The sequence below is a fragment of the Idiotropiscis lumnitzeri genome, chromosome 11, assembly GCF_059441095.1.
Source record: "Idiotropiscis lumnitzeri isolate Australia: NSW breed Sydney's pygmy pipehorse chromosome 11, RoL_Ilum_1.0, whole genome shotgun sequence".
NCBI classification, from domain to species: Eukaryota; Metazoa; Chordata; class Actinopteri; order Syngnathiformes; family Syngnathidae; genus Idiotropiscis; species Idiotropiscis lumnitzeri.
The window spans coordinates 7,957,482-7,980,859 of record NC_142401.1 but is presented as its reverse complement, the minus strand read 5'-3'; the positions used below and the strand labels follow the sequence as shown (position 1 = coordinate 7,980,859).

Below are 23,378 nucleotides of genomic sequence, written 5' to 3'. Positions count from 1 at the left end.
TCGGTCCAGCCGGGCGGAGTTAGACGGTGCCTAGCCAACCAATTGCACTTTTTCCATAAAACAACGACGCCGCCAGGTCTCGTGGTGGGTAAATCAAACACATACAACAGGGGAGTAATCGCCTGTAACTAAACCACGGAACCAATAATCCTTAAATAGAAATATGATGCGTACAAAGAACTAAGCAAGAGTAAACTTCGCTAAAGTTCATTTCGTACGGTTTAGAAATAACCTTAAGTGACGTTTAAAGTATACGATCCAAGCTCCCCGAGTTACTTGACGTTTTTATGTTACTATTCGAATCCGTATTATAAATGTGCATTAACATAATTTAAATTATACAAACGATACGTAAAAGTTGGATCTATGTATGATTGTTGCGTTTTTCGGACTGCGAAAACGCTCGTAACAAGTCATTTCTTGGTGTCTACTTTTAGGAGCGGAAGCACACAACTCTTGGTCACCCTATCGCTTCCAACTAGATAATTCGCCTTTGAGTTGAATGAGTGGAGAATGGATACGGACTGAAATCTGGATTACAAAGCGAACAAATTGAGCGTGAGCAACTCATCAGGCATCACTGAACGAGCATCACAACGAAGATGCAAGAATGACTCAACCTCAGCTGAATGAGTTCATTCCTCCCCCGGAGTGTCCTGTTTTTGAGCCCAGCTGGGAGGAATTTGCTGACCCTTTTGCGTACATCAACAAAATACGACCCATTGCAGAGAAAACTGGCATCTGTAAAGTCCGACCGCCACCGGTGAGCCTCCTTTAATATTTGCCATTTTACCCCCGGAAAGCTCGGCGTGTGCCCCTGGCCAAGCAAGAGCGTCAAGTCGCAGTCAAAGTTGTGTTTTTTTAAGACAGCTTTCAACATGGCGGAGTGGGGGCTCGAGAGTTGAATTGTCAGCTAGCTGTGCGTTCTGTTTGCTAACCTTCAAACGTAACCGCTCACCGAGCCTTTCAACGCACATAAACATCCAAGTGGAAATTAAAATTCGACGTCTCAAACTGTCGAACATTCGGCCACAATATTATGATCGTTAAAAAATAGAATTAAAAGGCTTCATTTTTTTAATACACATTGATGTTGTTTACATTAAAGCAAAGTGATCTTACTGGACTGTCGTCATTTTTTTTACAGTATCTTGGCAGCTACTGCTTTAAAATATTTGTTTGTTCATCTCAATCCGATGGATTTGGCCAGTGTTGTTTTAGTTTATAAGAATCGCCTGTCCGGTGTAAAGCGACGGTCCTGGCATCGCTACGTGCTGTGGGACCAACTGTTTATGGAGAGAAAGGACGCTTGATCACAAAGGCTGCACTGTTCATCGTTTTTTTAAACAAATAGTCCCCCCTCGTTACTATTAAAATATCCTGCAAAACATTGCTTTGGTCCATTTTTATTTTCAGAAGTGCGTATCGCGTATATTTTTGTCTAGTAGCTTGCTTACTTTGTTCCAACTGGATGATAAATGTAGCGTCACTCGCACTTGGCTTAACTTGATTATTGGGCAAATGTTGACTCTTTGAACACAGCCCGACCTCATCTTTCAGGTTATTTAGCTAAGCTTTTTTCGTCATCCATCGCGTTTGGCAAAAGCCATAGCTTTGTCAAGGGTGTGTCCACACCTCATTAGCCTACTAATGAAATAAAGGCCCAAATTGGCACTGAAATAAATACACAAACATGCACGCGGTTGCTTTCATCGAATGCATAAATAACAATGTCCAGGGTGTGAACGTAGTTAGTGTTTATTTGGAGGCCTGAATGGCAAGTGTTTCACCGTCAAATGGAATAATTTCCATGAGCTGACACCAGGAAATGGCTGGTTTAGTGTTGATTAGTCAACAAATGTATTGTTCTGTTAGTCAGTTGGGAAAACTGTGTTGGATCGATTGGTGCCATCAAAGGATTATCAAATGTCCCTTTATTAGCTCATTTACAGGAGTGTTGGGTGTATACATAATATAGGACTGAGGCCTTGATGCAAGTAGCCTGCATGGAATGGTTTTCAAAATGTTATGCAACGACAATGTGTTTGTCGTTGTTGGGTTGTTACTTTAAATTACTCAGTGCAAGTTAGTGTTTAAAATGATATACACTCACAGGCCGCAGCATTAGGTGCACTTGCACGGTGCATTTGACAGTTCCTTTCAGTGTCTGACTAATATTTGTCAATTTATAGCTTCATGAGAGGGTTTTTATATGTATTAGAAAACCATTGCAAACTACAAGTGTCTTTGTGAAGGCAGAACTTTGGAAGCCATGTTGTGTTTTGGCTGTCATCTGAATGTTTTAGGCGTAAGATCAAGAAATTTATTTCATGGTGTCATTATTTGTGTACCTTGTGGTCCGAAATATGTCTGTTTTGACAAACATTTTGTAGGCCTTTTTAAACAGAGTTATTAGCGAAACTAAAGGTTCCCCACCTTTTTTTCTGTGACCATACATTGAGAGCCATGCTTCAATGTATGAAAGAGTTCACTCAACAATCAAACAAATTTAACATGCAAATCATGAGTCAAAACCGAAAGGCATGACACTCAAGTCATAGTTCCTCAACCACAGGTCGTAGACCGCTTGCCACCTGGCTGCACATATTTATGGGTGTGTTTGCTTTTTTTGTAGCAGCACAGCCAAGTCACCCAACTGCAGAGACGCCCTTTCTCACCCCATAATCTACAAAAAAGAGTTTTTCCTTGGTAAAAATAGCTACCTTAAATATCGTTGCCTTTGAAATGGCAAAGCAGTGACACGTGATTTCCAACTCGTCCAGACTAGATTCAGCCATATGAAATTGCAGAGCCATCAAACATTGTATTATTTATAATTCTGTAAATTAAAAACAATAACCGTAGTTTGAATATCAATTATTGAGCCTGCCTCCTACTGCATGTCATGTGACTACTTTTTCCAGTGATTGTCATCTGACCAGAGTGAATTCTAAACTGTGACTACTATTTCAACTATGCAGAGTGGAGGGGCAGAACATTGTAACCCTGGAATTGTGCCCCCTCAAACTCTTCTTAGTCAGCCGTATAGGAGCATTTCGGCTACCTGGATTAGAACACACGTAGAAATTTCAGTCACTATGACCCGCGTTTTTTGCTGTACATGTCTCACAAAACTTCCCCAACTTTATGTTAATAATATATTATTTATTACATGTAATGAATATTCCAAAGAAGAAATGAATTCAATAAATCAAATCATATTGACTGACGCACACCAGGTGAAACATCAATTAGGTTTGCAATATAATATCTTTGCACTGTTAAGTATTTGGGTAAAATTAGTGCAGGGGCATACGGTATGTGTAGCATTTTCATATGAAACTTCATTTTCATATGAAACTGAAGTTATCTTCCTAACTTGGTCCCAGCAACAGATTTGTGACATTTTACAGGAAGTTGTGTGGTTTAGTCTAAGATATGTTGGTGATGCAGATATAATACTCCCGGTGCTGTCAGCAGCTTGTTGTGTTCTGATAACCTCATTTACCAAAAGGAATTTTAACTTTTGCGTGTTCAGCAAGTGCTCACGACGAAATTGTTCCACTTATTTACTCTAGCAAAACAAAAAAAAAAACAATAGGCTCATTCTTCACACAGCCTCGTAGTTGTAGTCTTTAGAAAAAAAAATCAAATGAGACATGCAAAATGTTAGGCGTTTTATTTTCATGTAATTTTCATTATTTTCTTGTTTTCATTCTAGGAATGGCAGCCACCATTTGCCTGTGATGTTGAAAGATTGAAATTCACACCACGAATTCAAAGGCTCAATGAGTTGGAGGTATGTTCAGTGTATGGGACACAATTTCTATCAATATTTTGTATTAAACAATCAAATATCTATGTCAAAATGAACGTTTTCTCAGAATGGATACATATCATTGATTTAGCGTTACGCTTTGAAAATTTTTCGGTCGGGCACCGCGTGACAGCGAAATCACTAAGAAGGCGGATGTGATGTCATCAAGCCTCATCTGACTTTCTGGCTGTGAAGTGTGTTTGTTGCGGTTTTTCTTCTGGGTCATTTTGGCAATATTATTTGTGCTTGTACGTCTTTAAAAACTTTTTTTTTTCATGCCCCATACAACTTGGTGCTTTTACAAATTGGAGTTGTTTGATGTTTTTTTTTAGGCTCAGACGAGAGTGAAGCTGAACTTTCTGGATCAAATAGCAAAGTTTTGGGAGCTTCAAGGATGTACTCTGAAAATCCCTCACTTGGAAAGAAAGAGTTTAGATCTCTACCAGCTCAACAAGGTGTCTGCAAATTGTGCATTTCCTCCCAACACACACACACACACACAAATGTGAAAGTTGCCTTACATGCCTACAAATCTCCTAAGTGACTACATTTGGTACTTTGTTGTTCAGCTCGTGAATGAGGAGGGAGGTTTCGATGCCGTCTGCAGAGAGCGGCGCTGGACTAAAATATCCGTCAAGATGGGCTTTGCTCCAGGCAAGGCCGTGGGCTCTCATCTGCGGGCGCATTATGAGCGCATCCTCTACCCATATAACCTATTCCAGACCGGAGACAATCAGCCTGTACGTCCCACCTAATTGTTGTTCTTTGTTGTGGCCATGTTTAGTTTTGTGAAGGCTGTCATTTATTAAGTACTTTGGCTTTTTCTTTGTCGTTTTTTCCTCCTGGATGTAAGATTTAGTATTAGTGCTTTCCGTGTTATAAACTACAATCTAGTACAGTATGTGTTTCTACACTATTGGATCGAGGGTAACTCATTTGAAAACTAAACGTTAATTTTTCTGCATCAGGGTCACCTTTTATATTCATTGCCTTCTGCCATCCAACATCTGTCTTTGCAGAGAGCCACCTTGACCAACGACACAAAAGATAAGGTGTACACCCCACATGACCTGCCGCAGCGCCAGTCTGTGCAGCCTCAGGAGATCTGCAGCATCGCTCGCCGTGCAAAACGGATGAGAGCTGAAGTGAGTGTGGTCTGCCACTCTTGTCGGTTTAGCGTCTCCTCTTCCCCTTTGGGGTCACGTTTCCTTTTTCTTACATTACACAACTCTGCAGAGAGGCTACTTTAAAAGCGAAGCTGGGGAAGTTCGCAAGAATCGTCCTAATCTCAGGAGGCGAATGGGAACATATGTTGCCAAACCAGATCCCAGTAAGAGCAAGGACTTGTAATGTCGTCAACACTTGTAAATGGTGACGCTTCAAACCCGCCCATTGTTAATTCAATCGTGTTTCAGTGAGCATGTCAGTGAAAGAGGAGACCGTGGAATTTAAAGTTACAGAAGGTTGTGAAGAAAACGTCTTAAATATCATTAAAAATGGTACAACAAGTAAAGTAAGTACGTTGTAATGTACCCACAATGACCACATTATTTCTTTTTTTTAAATTGTTCTAAAGCAAATGTCTTCTTCCGATTATTCAGGTGGAGCAATACATGTGCCTCGTGTGTCACAATGGAAATGAGGAGGACCGGCTGTTGTTGTGTGACGGCTGTGATGACAGCTATCACATCTTTTGTCTGATCCCCCCACTTTATGAAGTTCCCAAAGGAGACTGGAGATGCCCCAAGTGCCTAGCGCAGGTGAGGCGCATGCTCTCGACCCTTGGGGAGCCAAATCCTCTTGCAGTACACTTCTTATGAGTGGAAACAAATCCGAGTATATTAAAAAATGTGTTTTGTCTTTATTTTGCAGGAATGCGGCAAACCTCAGGTCGCTTTTGGCTTCGAGCAGGCCAGCAGGAGCTACACGCTGCAAACCTTTGGAGACATGGCCGATTCCTTTAAGTCGGATTATTTCAACATGCCCGTTCACGTGAGTGGGGATCCTTGCTAGTGCTGTCTTGTCTGCTTTTCTGTTTGCACAATTACACGCAAATTACAGTGACAATTGTAAGTAAAACCGGTAGCGGCCATTGGTCAGGAACAAAGCATAGCATGTTATCATTTAGAACCCTTGTTGAGAAAGGGTTTATTTATTTTTTTTGCCACCCTCGATATAAACTCTCCTAGTGTCATTCCCAGATGATGTGAATTTCTGAATGTTGTAGATGGTTCCGACGGAGCTGGTGGAGAAGGAGTTTTGGCGTCTTGTCAGCACGGTCGAAGAGGATGTGACTGTGGAATATGGAGCAGACATTGCCTCCAAGGAATTTGGGAGTGGTTTCCCCGTGAAGAACAGCCATTTCGAAGTGTCTCCTGAGGACGAGGTACAAGCTGTAGTTACTATGACGATGATGCTCTCTACTACTCCATATGCATTTGTATAACATTTCCCTTCCGTAGTGGTATCTCCCACAATACCTTTGGAAAGATCAGAATTTGAACTTGGTGTTATCTGTAATAATGTCAAATTTTAGTCTTTGAATGGAGTGGTGCGAGGCTACACGCAACATTTCTCACTGGTCGCGAGAAAATGACCACGACCATTGTGTCAACTTTCAAACTGCTGTCAGGTGGGCTGAGCCATAGTTTTGAGACATGTTTTGTTTTACAGCATTACTTAACAAGCGGTTGGAATCTTAACAACATGCCTGTGCTGGATGCCTCGGTGCTGACTCACATCACAGCCGACATCTGTGGAATGAAGTTACCCTGGCTCTATGTGGGCATGTGCTTCTCCTCCTTCTGCTGGCATATTGAGGACCATTGGAGCTACTCCATCAACTACCTTCACTGGTACACTTTCAAAGAACAGCGTGTCTTGTGGAGCTGAAGATTTTTTTTTTTTTAAGATAAATTATTAATTGCATACTTTTGTATCCTTTTCACGAGGCAATGTTTCTGAAATGAATGCAACATGAATTGTCTGTCTACTGCTAACAATGTTTTTTTTTTTTTTTTTTGCATTGTGCAGGGGGGAGCCAAAGACCTGGTATGGGGCACCAGCTTATGCTGCAGAGCACTTGGAAGGGGTCATGAAAAAACTAGCTCCTGAACTATTTCAGTCGCAGCCAGACCTCCTTCATCAACTCGTCACCATCATGAATCCCAACACGCTGATGAACAACGGCGTCCCGGTAACTAGCTCAGGGTTGCGTCACAATTTTTAATCCCCACATCAAAGTAGGAAGTGTGACAGGTCTCAGACAAATCTGAAGTATGCAGTCACTTAACAAAAAATGAAGGTTATTATTACTGAGATGCTCATATTTGGTTCATGTTTGAATATCATTCCGTGCAGTCCTATGCTGCTGCAAACTACAATTGAAAGAGTTGACATTTGTTTCCATTTAAATCTCTCTTGACTGTCTCAAATGTATTGGTTGGTATTAAATAGCGCAGGCACACCCAATGAGCATCGAAATAAACAATTCCAATAAGCACCCCTCCCATCTTTCTTGCGTTCTAACTATAGATCTATCGCACAAACCAATGTGCGGGAGAGTTTGTCATCACCTTCCCCAGAGCGTACCACAGTGGATTCAACCAAGGTTTCAACTTTGCTGAGGCGGTCAACTTTTGCACCATGGACTGGGTAAGGCATTCACCAGGTGCAATACTGTCATTTAATTAGGACTTGGTGTTTAACCTTTCTTCTGTCAAGATGTCCAGAGGACCCTACAGTGCCTCGACAGCAACAATAATGTAAACATCAGTCAATGATTAAACTGAAAATAACAGCGTCTTACTTTACTGACAATTTCTTGTTAGATGCCCGTTGGCCGAGGCTGTGTGAAACACTATCGCCAGTTGAACCGATACTGCGTCTTCTCCCACGACGAGATGGTCTGCAACATGGCCTTCAAGGCAGATACAGTGGATGTAGAACTGGCCTCCGCCGTGCACAAGGAGATGGCCGCCATGCTCCAAGAGGAAGAGGAACTTCGAGACAAGATCAACAAAATGGTGAGGAGTTTAGCGTTCTGTATAGAACTAATTGTGCTAAATGAATCTCGTCGTACCAACGTAGAATGAAACAGGAACTTCCTTCTTAAGGAAACGCGCTACATTTAACACATTGTGTTTATCGCACTCTCGGTCCACACACACCTGCACCCCCCCCCCCCCCCCCCCCCCACAGCTGATTTGGTCTTCTTCTGCTCTAATGACTGTGAATCTGTATCCCCAGGGTGTGGTGCAAACACGGCAAGTAGATTATGAGCTGCTCCCCGATGAGGCGCGTCAGTGCTGCAAGTGTTGGACCACCTGCTACCTGTCTGGCATCACTTGCGTCTGCAGTCCCGGCAAGGTGGTCTGCCTGTACCACGCCCAGGACCTGTGCTCCTGTCCACTTAGCAACTTAATACTCGAGTGAGTGCTCAGTCGACACAGCGACTGGATGTGGTTGTTTTTTATTTATTTTTTTTTTTTTACCTTCAATCAGCAACCTGTTGCCTCAGGTCAGAAAACAAACATGCAAAAAACAAATATTTTCCCTACAAACAATATAGAATGAACCTAAATTGAGCCAACGTAGTTGCTTCTGCAAGTATTTTAAAGTTGCCCTGTAATTAAGGAATGAAATTACACCATTATTGAGGGAAGAAAGTAAAAATAATTCAAATTTCTCGACCAATATGTTAATTAATGGAAATGCTACTTTCGAAGACTGCCTTTTAATCTCCTGTCTTACTTTTTCCCAAGTTACAAATTTACACTGGAAGGGTTATACCCCATGATGGCAGCGGTGAAGCTGCGTGCCGAGTCCTACAAGGAGTGGCTGTCTGCTGTTCAGGGCATTCTGGAGAAGAAAGAAAACAACAAAAGAGGTGAAATTAATTCAAAAACAGTCATCTTATTCTAGTCACAATTTTCGTGATGGTTTTGATGCGCTAAAAGGATGGTTGGTCTTTGTCTGCTCAGGTCTGGAAGAGCTTCACAGCTTGGTGGAGCAGGCCGAGACCAAAGGGTTCCCACAAACCACCCTCTTGGATCAGCTGCGTGTTGTTGCTGTGGAAGCTGATAAAGTCGCTGTGGTGGCCCAGCAACTTCTCAATGGGAAGAGGCAGACGAGGTACTCGTGGTGTGCTGATATGATTTTAATGTGAAGTCACATGACGGAGTAGACCAATCATAACCCGAAAATACTACCTTTAGACATTAACAATAAATCAAGGAGCACAATGCCTCTTTGATTTAGTATGGTATTTAAATTTGTAAAAAAAAAATTATAATTTTCTTTAGATAGTCATGACCTCTGCTGGGTTGTGGCTACATGTAGAGGTCGATAGAGGCTGCACAACTTCTATCATCACTGGAATTTGGATCATATTTGTGCTACCTCTACACACTAGCGTATTATGTTTTACCCGGATGTGATTTTTAATTAATTTTTTCCCACTATTTTTTTTATCTGTCCCTCCGAAGCTTGTGTCATTCTGTCTTTTTTATACCATTGCAGGTATCGCTCTTGTGGAGGGAAGTCTCAAAGCCAGAATGAGTTGACTGTGGAGGAGCTCCGCTCCTTTGTCCAACAGTTGGACAGCCTGCCGTGTAACATCAGACAGGCACCTTTACTGAAGGTGTTTAACCATTTACGTTGTAGCGCTTGACTGTCTTTAAGATTAAAACCTAATCACATCTGCATGTACCTTTCAGGACCTGCTGACAAGGGTTGACGACTTCCAAATGCGCGGCGATAAGCTTCTCTCTGATGAGTCTCCTGACTCGGTCGAGCTTCAGGAACTGCTCGATCTGAGCTTGGGCCTTGACGTTGAGCTGCCTCAGCTGCCTCTGCTCAGGGAGAGGCTGGAGCAGGCCCGCTGGCTGGAGACTGTGAAGCAAGCCAACAACAGGCCTGACAACCTCTGCCTGGATACCATGAGGAGGTTGATCGACCAAGGGGTGGGTTTAGCCCCTCACAGCTCTGTGGAGAGAGCCATGGCTCGTCTGCAAGAGCTCCTGACGGTGTCGGAGCAGTTGGAGGAGCGAATGCTCGGCCTCATGAAGGCCAGGTGAGGACAAAGACTTACTTATGTTTCCAAAGATAAAACATATTAGGTTTGCAGTCATTGAAAAGCTGCGGGTTGGCTTTTATATCTGGAGGCTACTTATCAAATATTTCACACATTAATAATTTTTAGGCAAAAGTTTTATATGCATTATTTCATTTCTAGGTCTAGCTTACTTTCCTGTCTAACAAGAAAAGACTCATGTAGGTTTCATATGCAAGCCTTAATAATTGCTTTCTGAATTGAGCAGAAAAAAAGCAAATTCATTTGTAACATAGTTCTTCCCTTTTGGACCTCATAGTATTATTCATTTTCTCTTTGAGCTGATCGCTTACCAAGATATCAAGTTGTCAATTGGAAGCGCTATGTTCATTCCGATCGTCTTTGAACACCTCCTGGCTAACTTTGCACATTTTATTATGTTGCGCCACCACTTGCATGCTATTCAGCAGAGAAAACAGAAGAAACTTCCTAATCTTTAATCACAAATGCTGTGTTCTGATGACATTTGATATAAACCAGTTGAGGAGAAGAAAGTGTTGGAAATGTATTCAGTATATGACTTGATATTATTGAACATGTTTGTGTGTCTTTTCACAGTCCGTATCATAGTATAGAAACAATTGAAGCTGCTGCACAAGAAATGGAAAACATTCCCGCTTATCTGCCAAACTGCCTGCAGCTGAAGGACGTTGTGGTCAAGGCCAAGAAGTGGCTTCATGAAGCTGATGCACTCCAGGTAAAATGGACATTGGATGACAAATTTGAGTGCAACTTGGCTGGCCATCTAAATGTTGCCGTTGCATGCTTTGCAGCTCGGGGGGCGCATCCCCGTGCTCGAAAGCCTCTCTGAGCTGGTTCTCAGAGCAGAGGGTATCCCAGTGAGACTAGAGCCTCTCAGTCGATTGGAAGCTCTGGTCAGCGATGTGCAGACCTGGAAGGAAAGCGCTGCGAAAACATTCCTGCTCAAAAATTCACCTTTTTCTCTTTTGGAGGTATGTCAAGTGTTTTTATATTGTTTGGATTTTCAGTTGTTTTTCCCCCCGTCTGAGCCACACTAAATATTATTCCAACTTCGAAAATGGAATATTTTTATTATTTACCGTTATAATTTAGGACTTTTCTTGTGACATAGTCGACGAAGCAATAATTATAATAGTTTTATTTTTTTGGTTTTGAATATGCAGGTACTGTGCCCGAAATGTGATGTAGGAGCTGGGCTTCATGGGTCAAGAAATAAAAAAACAAAAGAGGGAACGCAGAATAGTAAGAGATCCCCTGTAAAGCTGGACTCGCTCTACGATGTGGAAAAGGCTCTTTCGGAAAGCAAAAACTCTGCCTCTGCTGTAAGTGACGCTTCTTATATATATGGAATAACTATTTTGTTCTATTGTCAGCTTAGCTGCGTTAAATACTACGTTGCTAGCTAATTGTATTGTTTTTTTTTTCTCTACATTAAGCTCGAGCCCAGACAATTTTGTTAAATGCTTGTGTTTAGCAAATATGCTGCGTTTAATATTTGACTGAAATTTAATTGGCCTATAACATTAGCGCTGTAAATAATATAAACGACAAAATCTTGTCATAGATGGCCACCCTTGACGACGTCCGAGACAAGGAAATGGAGACCTTGTTGGCTCTGAGGGCTTCGAACGAGTCCAAGCTTCTTCCTGCTGAGAACTGTTGTGCACTTAGTGTTTGTGTTTGCCATAAGGCGCCCTCGGGGGCCATGGTGCAATGCGAGCTCTGTCGCGAGCTTTTCCACAGTGGGTGCATTGTAGCGACCGCGGACCTCAAATATGGCCAAGTCTGGCTTTGCCCCTTTTGCCAGCGTTCAAGAAAGCCACCCCTGGACAAGGTCTTGCCGCTGCTGGCCTCACTGCAGAGGATTCGGGTCCGACTGCCTGAGGGAGACGCGTTGCGTTTCCTCATCGAGCGGACGGTGCAGTGGCAGCACAGAGTTCAGCAGGCCTGTACAGATGGGCTGCTGGAGGAAGTGTCAAAGATGGTCAGTGGTCAGATTAGCATCCGGCCATGTGGTGATATTGTTTCTTATATTTGTGTTCGGCTTATGTTTCAGGGGAAAAACAGATCAAGAATATCGCAAAAGAATGGCTATTTTTATACAGAACACCAGTGCGTTCCAGTCCAGGGTTAGTTTTTTAAACGGTGTATATTCTTGCTTGTTTTTTTGTGTTCTTTTTCATTTTGAAGCCAATCCTGACTGCCTTTTCACAGGACTTGGCCCTGAGTTAGAAGAGCTGATGGTGGAGGGGTTCCTACTGCAGGTCACACTTCCAGAGACTGAGCAGCTTTACACATACCTGCTGTACAAACTGGCCCCTCTGCCCACTCAAAGATCTCTCTGTAGAAAAAGTACAGAAGATGATGAGCTGCACATAGAGAGAACAAAGCACCATAAAAAGGTATTGCGTCGTTTTGGACTATATTGGACCCCCTATTTGTGGTGGATAATGACAAGCGGGTTTCCATGAATAATACACTCCCCAAAAAAAGTATAATTAATAGTTTAAAACATAAGTATAACCAAAATCTGATCCCAAAACATTTGAATAGCATTTCAAATGCTTAAGAGTAGGAATGGGCCAATGCCGATACAGGCATTGGGCCGATAACTGGCCTTATTTCAAGATATTGGCTACTTGTGGATGCTTCTGATACCATCCGCCGATGGACAAGGCAAGGAAAAAAAAATCTGACATAAAGTCGTCCTGGCAAGATGGTTTTCCACTTTCAAGTTGAAGTGAAATGCCATTGACGGGCTAATATTGTTACGATAATTATAAACCTTTAAAAAAAACTGTGAGATAAAAATTCACTGAGCAGGAACACATAAATAAAGTTGCAATGGCAACAATAGGAATGTTAAATCAGGTTTATGGTGTGTGTCGTGTGTCAACACAGAGTGGAGGCTCGATTCACAAAGAGGCAGTGAGCATTCAGAGCAAAAGGACCAAGCGACGCAAGGAAAGTTGCGATTCTCAACACTCTGGGAAGGCCAAGAGATGTTGCGAAAAGAAGTCAAAGAGGAGACGTGACCGGAATGAAGAAAGCAGGAGAGGTTGCTCCCCCACACACACAGCGTCAGAACCTGCTGCATCTGCGTCCGCATCCGCGTCCGATTCGGATGAGGACTACTCGTTGTGTGCTGCGCCGTGGTGCAGGGAGCCGGAAGGAGACGAGGTGTGTTTGGCAATTAACCAGCACACAGACTGACAGCACTTGTCTTGTTTATGATAAAGATCCCATTTGTTTTTTTTTTTTCTTTCCAGTTAAACTGGGTCCAATGTGATGGCAGTTGCAATCAGTGGTTCCACCAGGTCTGCGTAGGACTGTCTGCTGAGCGAGCGGAGATGGAAGACTATATTTGCATAAGCTGCACACAGCCAGACTTTGACAGAGGGGACTGAAGACCAAAAAGTGACTTTTTGAAGGATCAGCAGTTGATTTTCACCACGCAGCACTTGGAAGTGCACACCTGAACTCTGCCCCCTTTACCTTGTGGCTTGCCCTTAGTGAACACGGTGCTAATCGCTCGTCTCCTACGTTAGTACAGACGCGCGTCACTGTTTTTGCCATGTGGCTGCTTCTTCAGCTTATTCGCTCCAAAACGTTCCAGAATGAACAGTGCAGGGACTTTTCACTTTTCATCCACAAGTCAATAGAAATCACATCCAAACATTTTTTCCCCCAGCATGCATCTGAATAATGTGAAATTAGTCAATATTATTGATCAAAGCAATAACCAAACTCATTAATTCCACTTCAGTTTCTACTGAGCGAAGACATCCCAAAAGAATGCCTTGTTGAAGTGAAACCCTGTTAAGAATTCACCTCTTGAATCTGAGGTAACAAAACGGTTCAGGTAAAAAGTTCTCAACACAAAGTTGAGGAAGGTCACAGAAATGGGATTGGTTTAGGGCGTTGGATATTCACCATTGTTCCTTTAGAGTTCTCTGATTTTAAAGTTAACAACCCTTTTTTTTTTAAATTTTGACTGGGGAGAATGTTTGGGGGTTCTTTTGTCCGTGAGAATTGATGAGAATGAACTGTCCGACATCCAAGGAATGTACATTTTCTTTTAGGGTGCAGCTTCCCTGTAAGATTTAGGTTGAACATATTGTGTTGGATTTAGATTTAACGCAGATTGTGTGATTTATTCGCCATGGGTATGACCTTTTTCTGCTCCTTTGGCTAAATAATATAATTCATATGTTGCAGTTTGCAATTTAAAATAAAAAAAATGTTTGTTCCCAAATGTCTGGACCTGTTGACCTTCTCTTCTATAGCTGAATTATTTTGAATGATGAATGATAGGGTTTTGGGATAACGAGGCTGCTTTCGAGCGCCTCAATTGTTGCGGAGTGGAAAAGTCCCATAACAACCTGACGGGCTATAAGGGTTAGATGGATATATTTTTGCGGCGTGTAGGTGTAAGAACTATATTAGGAAAGGGAAATTAGCATCAATTTTTCAGTTCATAGTGGTGGTGGCAGGTGTTCGGCTCATCCTTTCCGGAGCAGAGAGAATTGCTTGTTTTGCCTGATTCTTAAGCCTCATTTAATATACTTAATTTTTTTTTTTTTTACATCATTCAAATTTGGCGTTGGTAAGAATTACTATGGTCAAATTTAGAAGACATTTATTTTCACTTTGGAGTCATTTTAAGATCTTCCGTTGAATCATAAGTACACAAACCTGTGTTTTGACATTTTTGCATTGGTGCAGCAAAATAACCCCAAAAAAAACTAAAATTCCAAATTTCACTCTAGAGTCCGTCATCTTGTGAGGGAATTGACCCAAATTGATCATTAGGTCATTTTTAGTCACATTTTTATATGGTATCAATGTTGGACATGTGCTTTGGTTGGAAATTCTATTGTGACACACTCGTCTATTGTCTCGTTTATGCTACCATTCTAAACATTAATATAGATGCCATCGAAAATTAGACACATATCTTGAGTGGAGACCCCTAAAATAAAGAATTTAAATGTTATGAACAGCGAAATGAAATCGCTTTAATCCCAACGAGCCAAATAGTGCCTGACAGGACAAACTCGGGGAATACTTGAAACCCTCAAATACGGTTCACCTCGCCATTTTCTTCCAGTTGTTGTTAGCCAGCAGGCTAGCTTATTCAAACGTCTTTGCAGTGTTTCACGCCGTGAGGATAAAACTACCAGTTACTATAATTAGGTAAATTCCACTAACCCGTTCCCGTCGACATGGACGAGGAATATTATAGCGGCGCGGGGGACTGGGAAGGTCCGGACGGTAACGCGGTAAGACTTGTTGCTGTTTGGCTAGTTACCGATAGTTAGCATGATGAATGGGAGCAATAGTGAACGCTGTCTTTATACAACAGCAGGACATAAATATAATTATTTAGCTATAGTGAGTATAATTTTTGAGAAACGGAGGAGAACGTTAATTGGATGCTATGTGCTAATGGATTCTCAACTACGTTGGACATTCAATTAGCTTACTTCCATACAGACTGGAGATGACCAAGATAAACGATTTCAAAACTTTTTTTTCCAGCATTAATCTTAAATTTAACCCATGCAACTCGATTGGGAAAAAATCGAGAGGCGAAACAAAAAAAAAAACAACCAAAAAACAGACGCCATAATGAGGTTGCAAAAGTGTGCACACCCCCTTGTAATCGATGCGGCTGTGCTCAGAGTTAAGCAATCACATTAACTCATGTTAATGTCAGCACCTGTCACCATTTAAAGTATTTTAACCCCAAACATATTTAACCCGTTCTAGTTGATTTCTTTCCTGACATTTTTGCAGTCACATCTTGCTGCATAATTAAATCATGGTATGCAAAGCGTCTTCTGAATTTCTTTAGGATTGAGTTGTACAGGTTATAGATGACGATGGTGCACGTTTTGAAATGGCTCATCTTGTTTTTGTTTTTTACATTACAAAAACATTAAACATTGTTAAATTGGTACTCATTTTTTGTCATTTTGTGCAATGTTTAATGCTATAGTGAGTATACTACCAAATTCTATTGAAACGCTTGTTTATTTAAATGTTACAAAAGTTATTTGACAATTTCTGAGTTTGTAGCAAGTAAACTTTATTAATATAAGGGAACCATATTCAAATTCATACATTTGCACCTTTTTTTTATTTTAAGATAAAATAAATTAGATTTGTCTTAATATTGTTTCAATCTGTAGTTTCTGTTTTGTGCCCCCCAAAAAATTATGCTTGAATAATCGTAATTTCACTTATCACTAAAATAATCAGGATTAATATTTTTTTCATGATCAAGCAGCCCGAGCATCATCTACTCGTTTGCGGGCATAACAGTATTTGTTTGTTGGTATTGTCAGGACTGACTTGCATTTGGAATACACTGAAAAAAAATGTACTCAGCTGAACTTTATTTATCGCGCTTTCACAACAGTCGCAACGGTAACACATAACATAAAAACATTAACAATAATACAAGGATGTGTCAAATATGCTCCACGAACCACTGTTGCAGTACAGTACTGTACTTTGCAGAAATGTAAAAACAGTCATGTCATTTTCTTTCAGGAGGACGCGTATGTTGACGTGGAAAATTTGGGGAAAATCCAAGAGGATTGTCTGAAGAAATTTTCCAGCAGGGATTACATCATGGAGCCTGCCATTTTCAACACCCTCAAAATGTACACGACAGTCGTGGCAGGCTTTCGGTCGTTTGTTTGCTAAAAAAAATACGACAAGGGCAATCAAGTTGAGCTACGTTTATATTTTTGTTGCAGGTATTTCCAGGCGGGCGGTTCCCCAGAACATGTCATTCAGCTTCTGTCAGAAAACTATTCTGCCGTGGCTCAGACCGTGAACCTGCTTGCCGAGTGGCTCATTCAGATGGGTCGGTAGCGCCTTTGCTTCTCCCTTTTGTGGGCTTCATTCATATAGCTTGAATTGTCACGTGCTTTACAGGTGTGGAGCCTGCGCAAGTACAAGAACGAGTTGAGAATCACCTGAAGAGTCTGCTGATAAAGCACTTTGATCCCCAGAAAGCAGATTCCATTTTCACCGTAGAGGGCGAGGTATGGATTAGCGAATGATCCTGTCACGTCACCGTCCTAAAATAAAACTGCTATCGTTACAGGGCTGTGCTTCCGTTCTTTATTCACGATACCGCATGGTTAGGTTGAAAAGTTGTAACTGAGACTCGGAACGTGTTTGTAGACTCCTGCTTGGCTGGAGCAGATGATCGCTCACACCACTTGGCGTGACCTCTTCTACAAACTCGCTGAGGCTCATCCCGACTGTCTGATGCTCAACTTCACAGTGAAGGTATAATTGCGGAAACTTTAGTCATTTGTACTTCGGGTAAATTGTCTGAGTCAAATTTTGCTGTCAACGAAGCGCGCGCCTTGTAGCTGATTTCAGACGCAGGCTACCAGGGCGAGATCACCAGTGTGTCGACGGCGTGCCAGCAGCTGGAGGTTTTCTCTCGGGTGTTGAGGACATCTTTAGCCACGCTGCTGGATGGAGGAGAGGAGAACCTGGAGAAGAACTTGCCAGAATTTGCTGTGAGGCCCATTTTGACGATGCCTAACAGTTTGTATTTGTTGTAAAGATGTTTTATAGTTTGTTGTTTTTCAAATTCAACCACACATCCCTTAATTTTGCTTCCTTTTCTCTACTTAGAAAATGGTGTGTCACGGTGAGCACACGTACCTCTTTGCTCAGGCGATGATGTCCATCCTAGCCCAGGAGGAGCAAGGCGGCTCCGCTGTGCGCCGGATTGGTCAAGAGGTTCAGAAATCCGCCCACAAGAGGTACTCCGCATGGGGCTGCAAATACAGACACAAATGATTGACGTGTCCTGCATTGCGCAATATAAAGCCACTTCCCCGCAATGTTGCCGCCATGTGCGTGCGGTCGGACATGATGCACATGCGAAAAACTGCCCCAGCACTGGACGTTATATTTGCTGCATCTGTTCAACATTCATTGTGTGGTTTTGACTTCAGGGGCCACGATGCCAGTCAGATAACGCTGGCGCTGGGTACGGCAGCGGCCTACCCCCGTGCCTGCCAGGCGCTGGGGGCCATGTTGTCCAAAGGAGCCCTGAATCCCGCCGATATCACGGTGCTGTTTAAGATGTTCAGCAGCATGGACCCGCCTCCCGTGGAGCTGGTGAGGAAAACCATGCGCACAATGTGACGTCATAGCGTAACTAGAAACTTTGAATTGTACTCGAGATCGTTTTGTTTCGGCGCTTTTGAGGCATTCGTTTTTTTTTAAAAAGGAAGAATCAAGGCTATAGAATTGTTGATGAGCACTTGATGTTTGCCGTCATCAGATCAGAGTTCCTGCGTTCCTGGACCTCTTCATGCATTCGCTATTCAAGCCCGGCTCGAAGATCAACCAAGACCACAAGCACAAATACATCCACATCCTGGCTTATGCTGCCAGTGTGGTCGAGACGTGGAAAAAGGTTGAAACCTCTCACAGTCGTGCTTTCAAACCGTCGCTAAGGGCCAAAGTGATCTTTCTGTTCTGATCATAGAACAAGCGAGTGAACATCAACAAGGACGAGCTCAAATCGTCCTCGAAGGCCATCGAGACGGTGCACAACCTTTGCTGCAACGAAAACAAAGGCGCCACCGAGTTGGTGGCTGAGCTCGGGACATTGTACCAGTGCATACGGTGAGTGGAAGCCAAAATTTGAGCTCAGCGTTAGCGCGATAACTAACACTAAAGCATATGAAAAAAATCAAAATAAAATGAAGGAAAAACTAACTCATGAAAAATCCCAAATTATTATATGCCCGCTAATCAACAATTGAACATAATCAGTTGTTGTTGTAAATGTGCCCTCAGGTTCCCAGTGGTCGCCATGGGGGTTTTGAAGTGGGTGGACTGGACCGTGTCGGAGCCTCGCTACTTTCAGCTGCAAACTGACCACACACCGGTCCACTTAGCTCTGCTGGATGAGGTACTCGGAGAGAGTTGGTCTTTTTTACAAAGAGAGCAGCTAAATTTGACATTCCTTTCCCCGGCAGATCTGCACGTGTCACCAGTTGCTGCATCCTCAGGTTCTCCAGCTGCTCATCAAGCTCTTTGAGACGGAACACTCGCAGCTTGATGTCATGGAGCAGGTGTGTGTGTGTTTCTTTTGATTCCTCACTTGAGGTATTCTCAGGTGATGACACCTTTTTCTTTCCTCCCAGCTGGAGCTCAAGAAGACCCTCCTGGATCGGATGGTTCACCTTCTGAGTCGTGGTTATGTCCTGCCTGTGGTTGGCTACATTCGCAAGTGTCTGGAGAAGCTCAACACAGACATCTCCCTCATTCGCTATTTCGTCACCGAGGTAACGACTTCAACACAGAGAAGTTCAAATCTTGCTTCTGATATTGTCTCACTCAAAAAGATTTCGCCTCCGAACTGTCAGGCAAGACGTACGAACCACTGCATGCACATTTGTATACTGTCACTGAGATTGGACTGTCTGGGAATAAAGCTGACACGACCGCCTGTACTTACGAAGGTCCTGGACGTGATCGCACCGCCGTACACGTCCGACTTTGTTCAGCTCTTCCTGCCCATCCTGGAGAATGACAGCATCGCGGGAACAATCCGCACAGAAGGGGAACACGATCCCGTGGCAGAGTTCATCGGTACGCTAACACCCGCACGTCTCTAACCTGAAATACTTTTTGTCATCTTGATTCTGGATTTTGTTTTATTTTGCAGCTCATTGCAAGTCAAATTTCATCATGATTAATTGAAAATGTGTAATACGATAAAGAGCTGAGGTAGCACACCTTTTGGACTGACCTGTCTGATGATGCAACTTGGAACTTTTATGGCCATTGCGGTCAAGTTGGAGCTGCTAAAGATGCAGTTGGTACAACTTCCATGTCAGAACAGTGAGTGAGAAGACCACACTGCATCATTTTGAAGACTGACATGTCAGCAGAATCATGGTATGAAAAGACGAGTCATAATTTTATATTATAAAGGCACACTTTAATCACTTGTGTAGAACTCAAAGCAGCAGAACATGACAGTGGTTCAGTGTGTATTTTTTTAATGTTATTTTTATTTGAATATGCAAACAAATTTTTGTGATTTTTTTTTTTTTTGGGGGGCTGTATATTTTGTGTATGTGAATTTTGCTGGCATCATTGTCAGCGCTCATCCTGATCCTGTAACACATTTTTTTTGTTGACTGTTTAACAGTCTGCACATTTGAAAATCAAAACAGAGCCAATCATTTGGCACTTCAATTTAAAATACATTTTTACATAGAAAAATAATTCTTTGTTCCCTTTTCAGTAATGATTAAAACTGGATCCACATAGTCCCAACGTGGTTCAGATCAAGTAGTTTTTAGGGACTATCGGGTCCCCATAGGCACAGTCCTGCTCCACTGCCAGGTTGTAGGAACTTCCACTTCCTCCCTTGTAGGCGCTGGTGACAATCCTGAGCCAGCCCTTCTCACCCTGACGACAACACGAGGCTCATCAAGACAACGTCACCACACGCGCCAAGAATTTGACTTTGTCGCTCTCGAGACAAGCGCTTACCCACGGCTCTCCCCAGGAGTTGCGTACGATCCAGTACTCCACGCCGTTCTCCACTCCCCATCCCGCCACTGACACGATGTGGTTCACAATGGGGTCTTTGACGTACTCGGAGTAGAGACCACCGTTGTACATGTCGAGTTTGTCTGTTGCCATGATACCACAGCTAAAAAGCACAAATGTCCACTTGATTACTTGCAAATAATATGCAACAATGATCCTGCTCTGGAATGCTTGTATAGATGTTTCAATCATTTTGCATATGTTGGAAAAATATTTTTCTGTTAATGACTACAGTGCATGCTGGCTGAACGGAAACAAATTTCCTTAATTATTTTCCCCTTTAACTTAGAAAAAAAAACAAAAATGTTACTGCTCCACAAAATTCTGAGTACTTTTAGTACTTTATATTTCATTTGACCCGTTAGTCTTATTTTAATCACACTGAAAGAATTTCATCATTTTTCTTCAACCATGTTTTTGTGTCTGAAATGCACTATAGACTTATGTATGAACGGTGCGCTACATATGAACTTACCTCACCTTTCCATCTGGAAAGTATTCTCTGATGATTAATGAACACAAATTTGCAAGTAGTTGACACCCTCACCCTAAAAATATCGTCTACATGAAGCTCCTAAACTTACTTTCACATAGTTCCTCTGTGCCCAAAAAAATACTTTTACAGCACACCACTTTGGTCCACGCACAATTACAGAATTTCAGAAAATAAAGACCGCATGTTTATTAAAAAAAAAACAGGTTCAGTTAGTTGAAATATGACATTCACATTTTTTTTAGATGTTTCAGAGCTCAACTGTCAGCTTTCAGTAATCATTCAGCTAACCTGATTGGTCCTCTAGCGTAGATCTCAGCCATCATCTTCTCCCTCCCGCTGACCTCCCCGTAATCGCCCACTTTCCATAGGGTGTAGTTCTTCACAATATTGCATACGCCAAAGGTGGTGCAGGTGCCGCACTGGTTGAAGGGTCTACATTCTACGGAGGAGGGACGGCGGAATATAAAACGGGTGTGCCCACTCGCTGTCACACTGAATAAGCCTCACCCTGGTCTTTGGCCTGGTAATTATTGCACGTCTCGTCCGGGATGCCGTGGGTGTTGGCGTATTCCCACACACCGCTGTGATCGCCACCGTGGCAACTGCCGGCTTCTCCGCAGTCCACCACGTGCTGCACGGAGAGGTAGGCAGACGGCCATGCCCCTTGCCGCTTAATGTTAATGCGATCTGGACATCAACAACAACAACAAAGAAATTAACAAAAAAAAACGTGAAAATTCCTCGACTGTCACCTAAGGTAGCTCAACTTCCTTGAATAGTAGTTTCTAGCACCATAATATGGTGTTTGATGGTACGATATGTTTTATGCGGTCCCACAAGTCAAACACACTATTAGTAGCAATGATAACACATCTTGAGTGTGAGACAAGGAGAGAGAGCATTTACCTGCCATTGCGCTGGTGCTGCCGTGAGCCCAACATGAACCACAGTACTGAGGAATGTGTTGATTGCGGGTGGTGCTGACATAGTTGATACCGCCGACGTTCCTCCAGTCCCACGACTTGGGCAAATCAGAGATGTTTAAATACTCATGCGGGCGAGGCAAAGTCCTGAAGACAAACAACGCACAGGCTGAATTTTGTTTCCAATAAATCCATTGCCGGTCTGTGAAAGCATTTGATTCAGCCTGCCCGAAGGACAAAATATAAATGAAAATCTGAGTAACTACAAAAACAAAGAGCCATGGACGATTTAAACCCCCAAATACTCATAATATACTGGGTGTCCACATAGTATCTTTACAATGAAAAAATATATAGAAACGCTATTGATGACATAGTTTATGCCAATAACACTTGTTCCATGTACACATTGGCTACAAAGGTTTTAATCATACTGCATTTATTGTGTATTTCAGGAAATAAATCACTAAAAATTACTACTCCTCAAGAGGCCCAATGTTTATTGTGGTTTCTTCAAATAAAATCAGATATGCACACTCAGAAAATCTACATGATTATGTATTGAAGACAGTTTATGGAGACTGACATTGGACAGTGAGGGATGAAGGAAGTAGACGATAATAAAAAAATAAATAAAAAATCTCATTGCGTAACTTCCATTGAATTGACTCATAATTTGCTTTCATGATAAAATTGTTGAATTACAAAAGCAATTGTAGAGACTTTACCGTAAAGTTCACGCATATCCTTTATAATTAATCCTATTTTTTTTTCATACGTTTAATATGGCCCTCGGATAACTAGACTGAAAAAAAAACAGTTCATCGCCAATGCTCAGTAAAAAAAAAAAACAAACAAACATCAAACTTCCTCTTTACGTTCCAGTCATTCTAGTAGTTCATGAAAAACACGTTTCCTTTCAGAGTGATGAAATAAATCATTAACCAATAAAGAACCCTAAACTAACTTTTGCATTGCTAATATAAACAAACGCAATTAATCTTTTTTTTTTTAATCACTTCATGTTGTTTTCCTGTGTCGGCAACTCGTGACTGCCACCGTGCTGTACAGGCGACATGTTAGCCACGTCGCTAACAAGCTAGCATAAATCTTTCACAACCAATAACTTACCTCAGTCCGAAGCCGTTTTTCCTCAACCTGGGGACATAACATGGCTCTTTGTTAAAATGCAGCCCGGCTGACACAGCGGACAAAAGGACGGAAAATAAAACAATTGACTCTGTGTACGCCATTTAGTCAAGCCGCTATACCGGTAACTTTTTTTATACCGACTTGTTTATGTCGAAGTCACCTGACACTAACTCACAACGACATTAGGAAGTCACATGACTTGACAAATTCTACAGCGCCGACTAGCGGCTCGGAGAACGTCCAAGGCCACGCTGAGGATGTCAAACTTGGCTGCTCAAAGAT

The 23,378-nt window shown here is 42.2% G+C and overlaps 3 protein-coding genes across 4 annotated transcripts; 2 read left to right on the top strand and 1 right to left on the bottom strand.

Moving 5' to 3' along the window:
• The first annotated feature begins 445 nt into the window (after nt 1–445).
• Nucleotides 446–14,166, top strand: kdm5ba (lysine demethylase 5Ba). 2 transcript variants are annotated; one of them, XM_088307943.1, is made up of 27 exons: nt 448–763; nt 3,722–3,799; nt 4,150–4,272; nt 4,387–4,557; nt 4,837–4,962; nt 5,054–5,147; nt 5,233–5,330; nt 5,419–5,577; nt 5,690–5,809; nt 6,045–6,203; nt 6,491–6,672; nt 6,851–7,013; nt 7,352–7,471; nt 7,648–7,842; nt 8,066–8,247; nt 8,581–8,705; nt 8,800–8,950; nt 9,338–9,458; nt 9,535–9,890; nt 10,488–10,626; nt 10,703–10,882; nt 11,075–11,233; nt 11,476–11,895; nt 11,968–12,040; nt 12,126–12,313; nt 12,813–13,091; nt 13,181–14,166. In XM_088307943.1, the coding sequence occupies exons 1-27, from the start codon at nt 611–613 to the stop codon at nt 13,316–13,318; spliced, it is 4,452 nt and encodes a 1,483-aa protein (XP_088164069.1). In that variant the 5' UTR covers nt 448–610; the 3' UTR covers nt 13,319–14,166. The 2 variants fall into 2 exon arrangements, with proteins under 2 accessions (XP_088164068.1, XP_088164069.1); XM_088307942.1 differs by having other exon boundaries at nt 446–763; nt 11,476–12,040.
• A 680-nt stretch (nt 14,167–14,846) lies between these two features.
• nelfcd (negative elongation factor complex member C/D) lies at nt 14,847–22,420 on the top strand. Its single transcript, XM_088307944.1, has 15 exons — nt 14,847–15,193; nt 16,470–16,582; nt 16,679–16,788; nt 16,860–16,969; nt 17,112–17,219; nt 17,306–17,458; nt 17,577–17,707; nt 17,903–18,068; nt 18,235–18,369; nt 18,442–18,581; nt 18,756–18,870; nt 18,938–19,033; nt 19,106–19,246; nt 19,424–19,553; nt 19,630–22,420. The coding sequence occupies exons 1-15, from the start codon at nt 15,137–15,139 to the stop codon at nt 19,662–19,664; spliced, it is 1,740 nt and encodes a 579-aa protein (XP_088164070.1). The 5' UTR covers nt 14,847–15,136; the 3' UTR covers nt 19,665–22,420.
• On the bottom strand, nt 19,884–23,270 carry ctsz (cathepsin Z). The gene is made up of 6 exons (XM_088307947.1): nt 23,076–23,270; nt 21,928–22,091; nt 21,529–21,708; nt 21,310–21,460; nt 20,466–20,628; nt 19,884–20,381 (listed from the first exon to the last, which is right to left on the bottom strand). The coding sequence occupies exons 1-6, from the start codon at nt 23,195–23,197 to the stop codon at nt 20,253–20,255; spliced, it is 909 nt and encodes a 302-aa protein (XP_088164073.1). The 5' UTR covers nt 23,198–23,270; the 3' UTR covers nt 19,884–20,252.
• Between the last annotated feature and the right edge of the window lie 108 nt (nt 23,271–23,378).

Coding starts and splice junctions, on each gene's coding strand:
- kdm5ba (XM_088307942.1), top strand. CDS start 611: ATGACTCAACCTCAGCTGAATGAGTTCATTCCTCCCCCGGAGTGTCCT. Junction 764..3,721: donor GTAAAGTCCGACCGCCACCG/GTGAGCCTCCTT, acceptor TTTTCATTCTAG/GAATGGCAGCCACCATTTGC. Junction 9,891..10,487: donor CTCGGCCTCATGAAGGCCAG/GTGAGGACAAAG, acceptor GTCTTTTCACAG/TCCGTATCATAGTATAGAAA.
- nelfcd (XM_088307944.1), top strand. CDS start 15,137: ATGGACGAGGAATATTATAGCGGCGCGGGGGACTGGGAAGGTCCGGAC. Junction 18,871..18,937: donor ACTTAGCTCTGCTGGATGAG/GTACTCGGAGAG, acceptor TTTCCCCGGCAG/ATCTGCACGTGTCACCAGTT. Junction 19,247..19,423: donor TTCGCTATTTCGTCACCGAG/GTAACGACTTCA, acceptor GTACTTACGAAG/GTCCTGGACGTGATCGCACC.
- ctsz (XM_088307947.1), bottom strand. CDS start 23,197: ATGGCGTACACAGAGTCAATTGTTTTATTTTCCGTCCTTTTGTCCGCT. Junction 21,709..21,927: donor CAGCACCAGCGCAATGGCAG/GTAAATGCTCTC, acceptor GTTGATGTCCAG/ATCGCATTAACATTAAGCGG. Junction 20,382..20,465: donor ACTCCTGGGGAGAGCCGTGG/GTAAGCGCTTGT, acceptor TGTTGTCGTCAG/GGTGAGAAGGGCTGGCTCAG.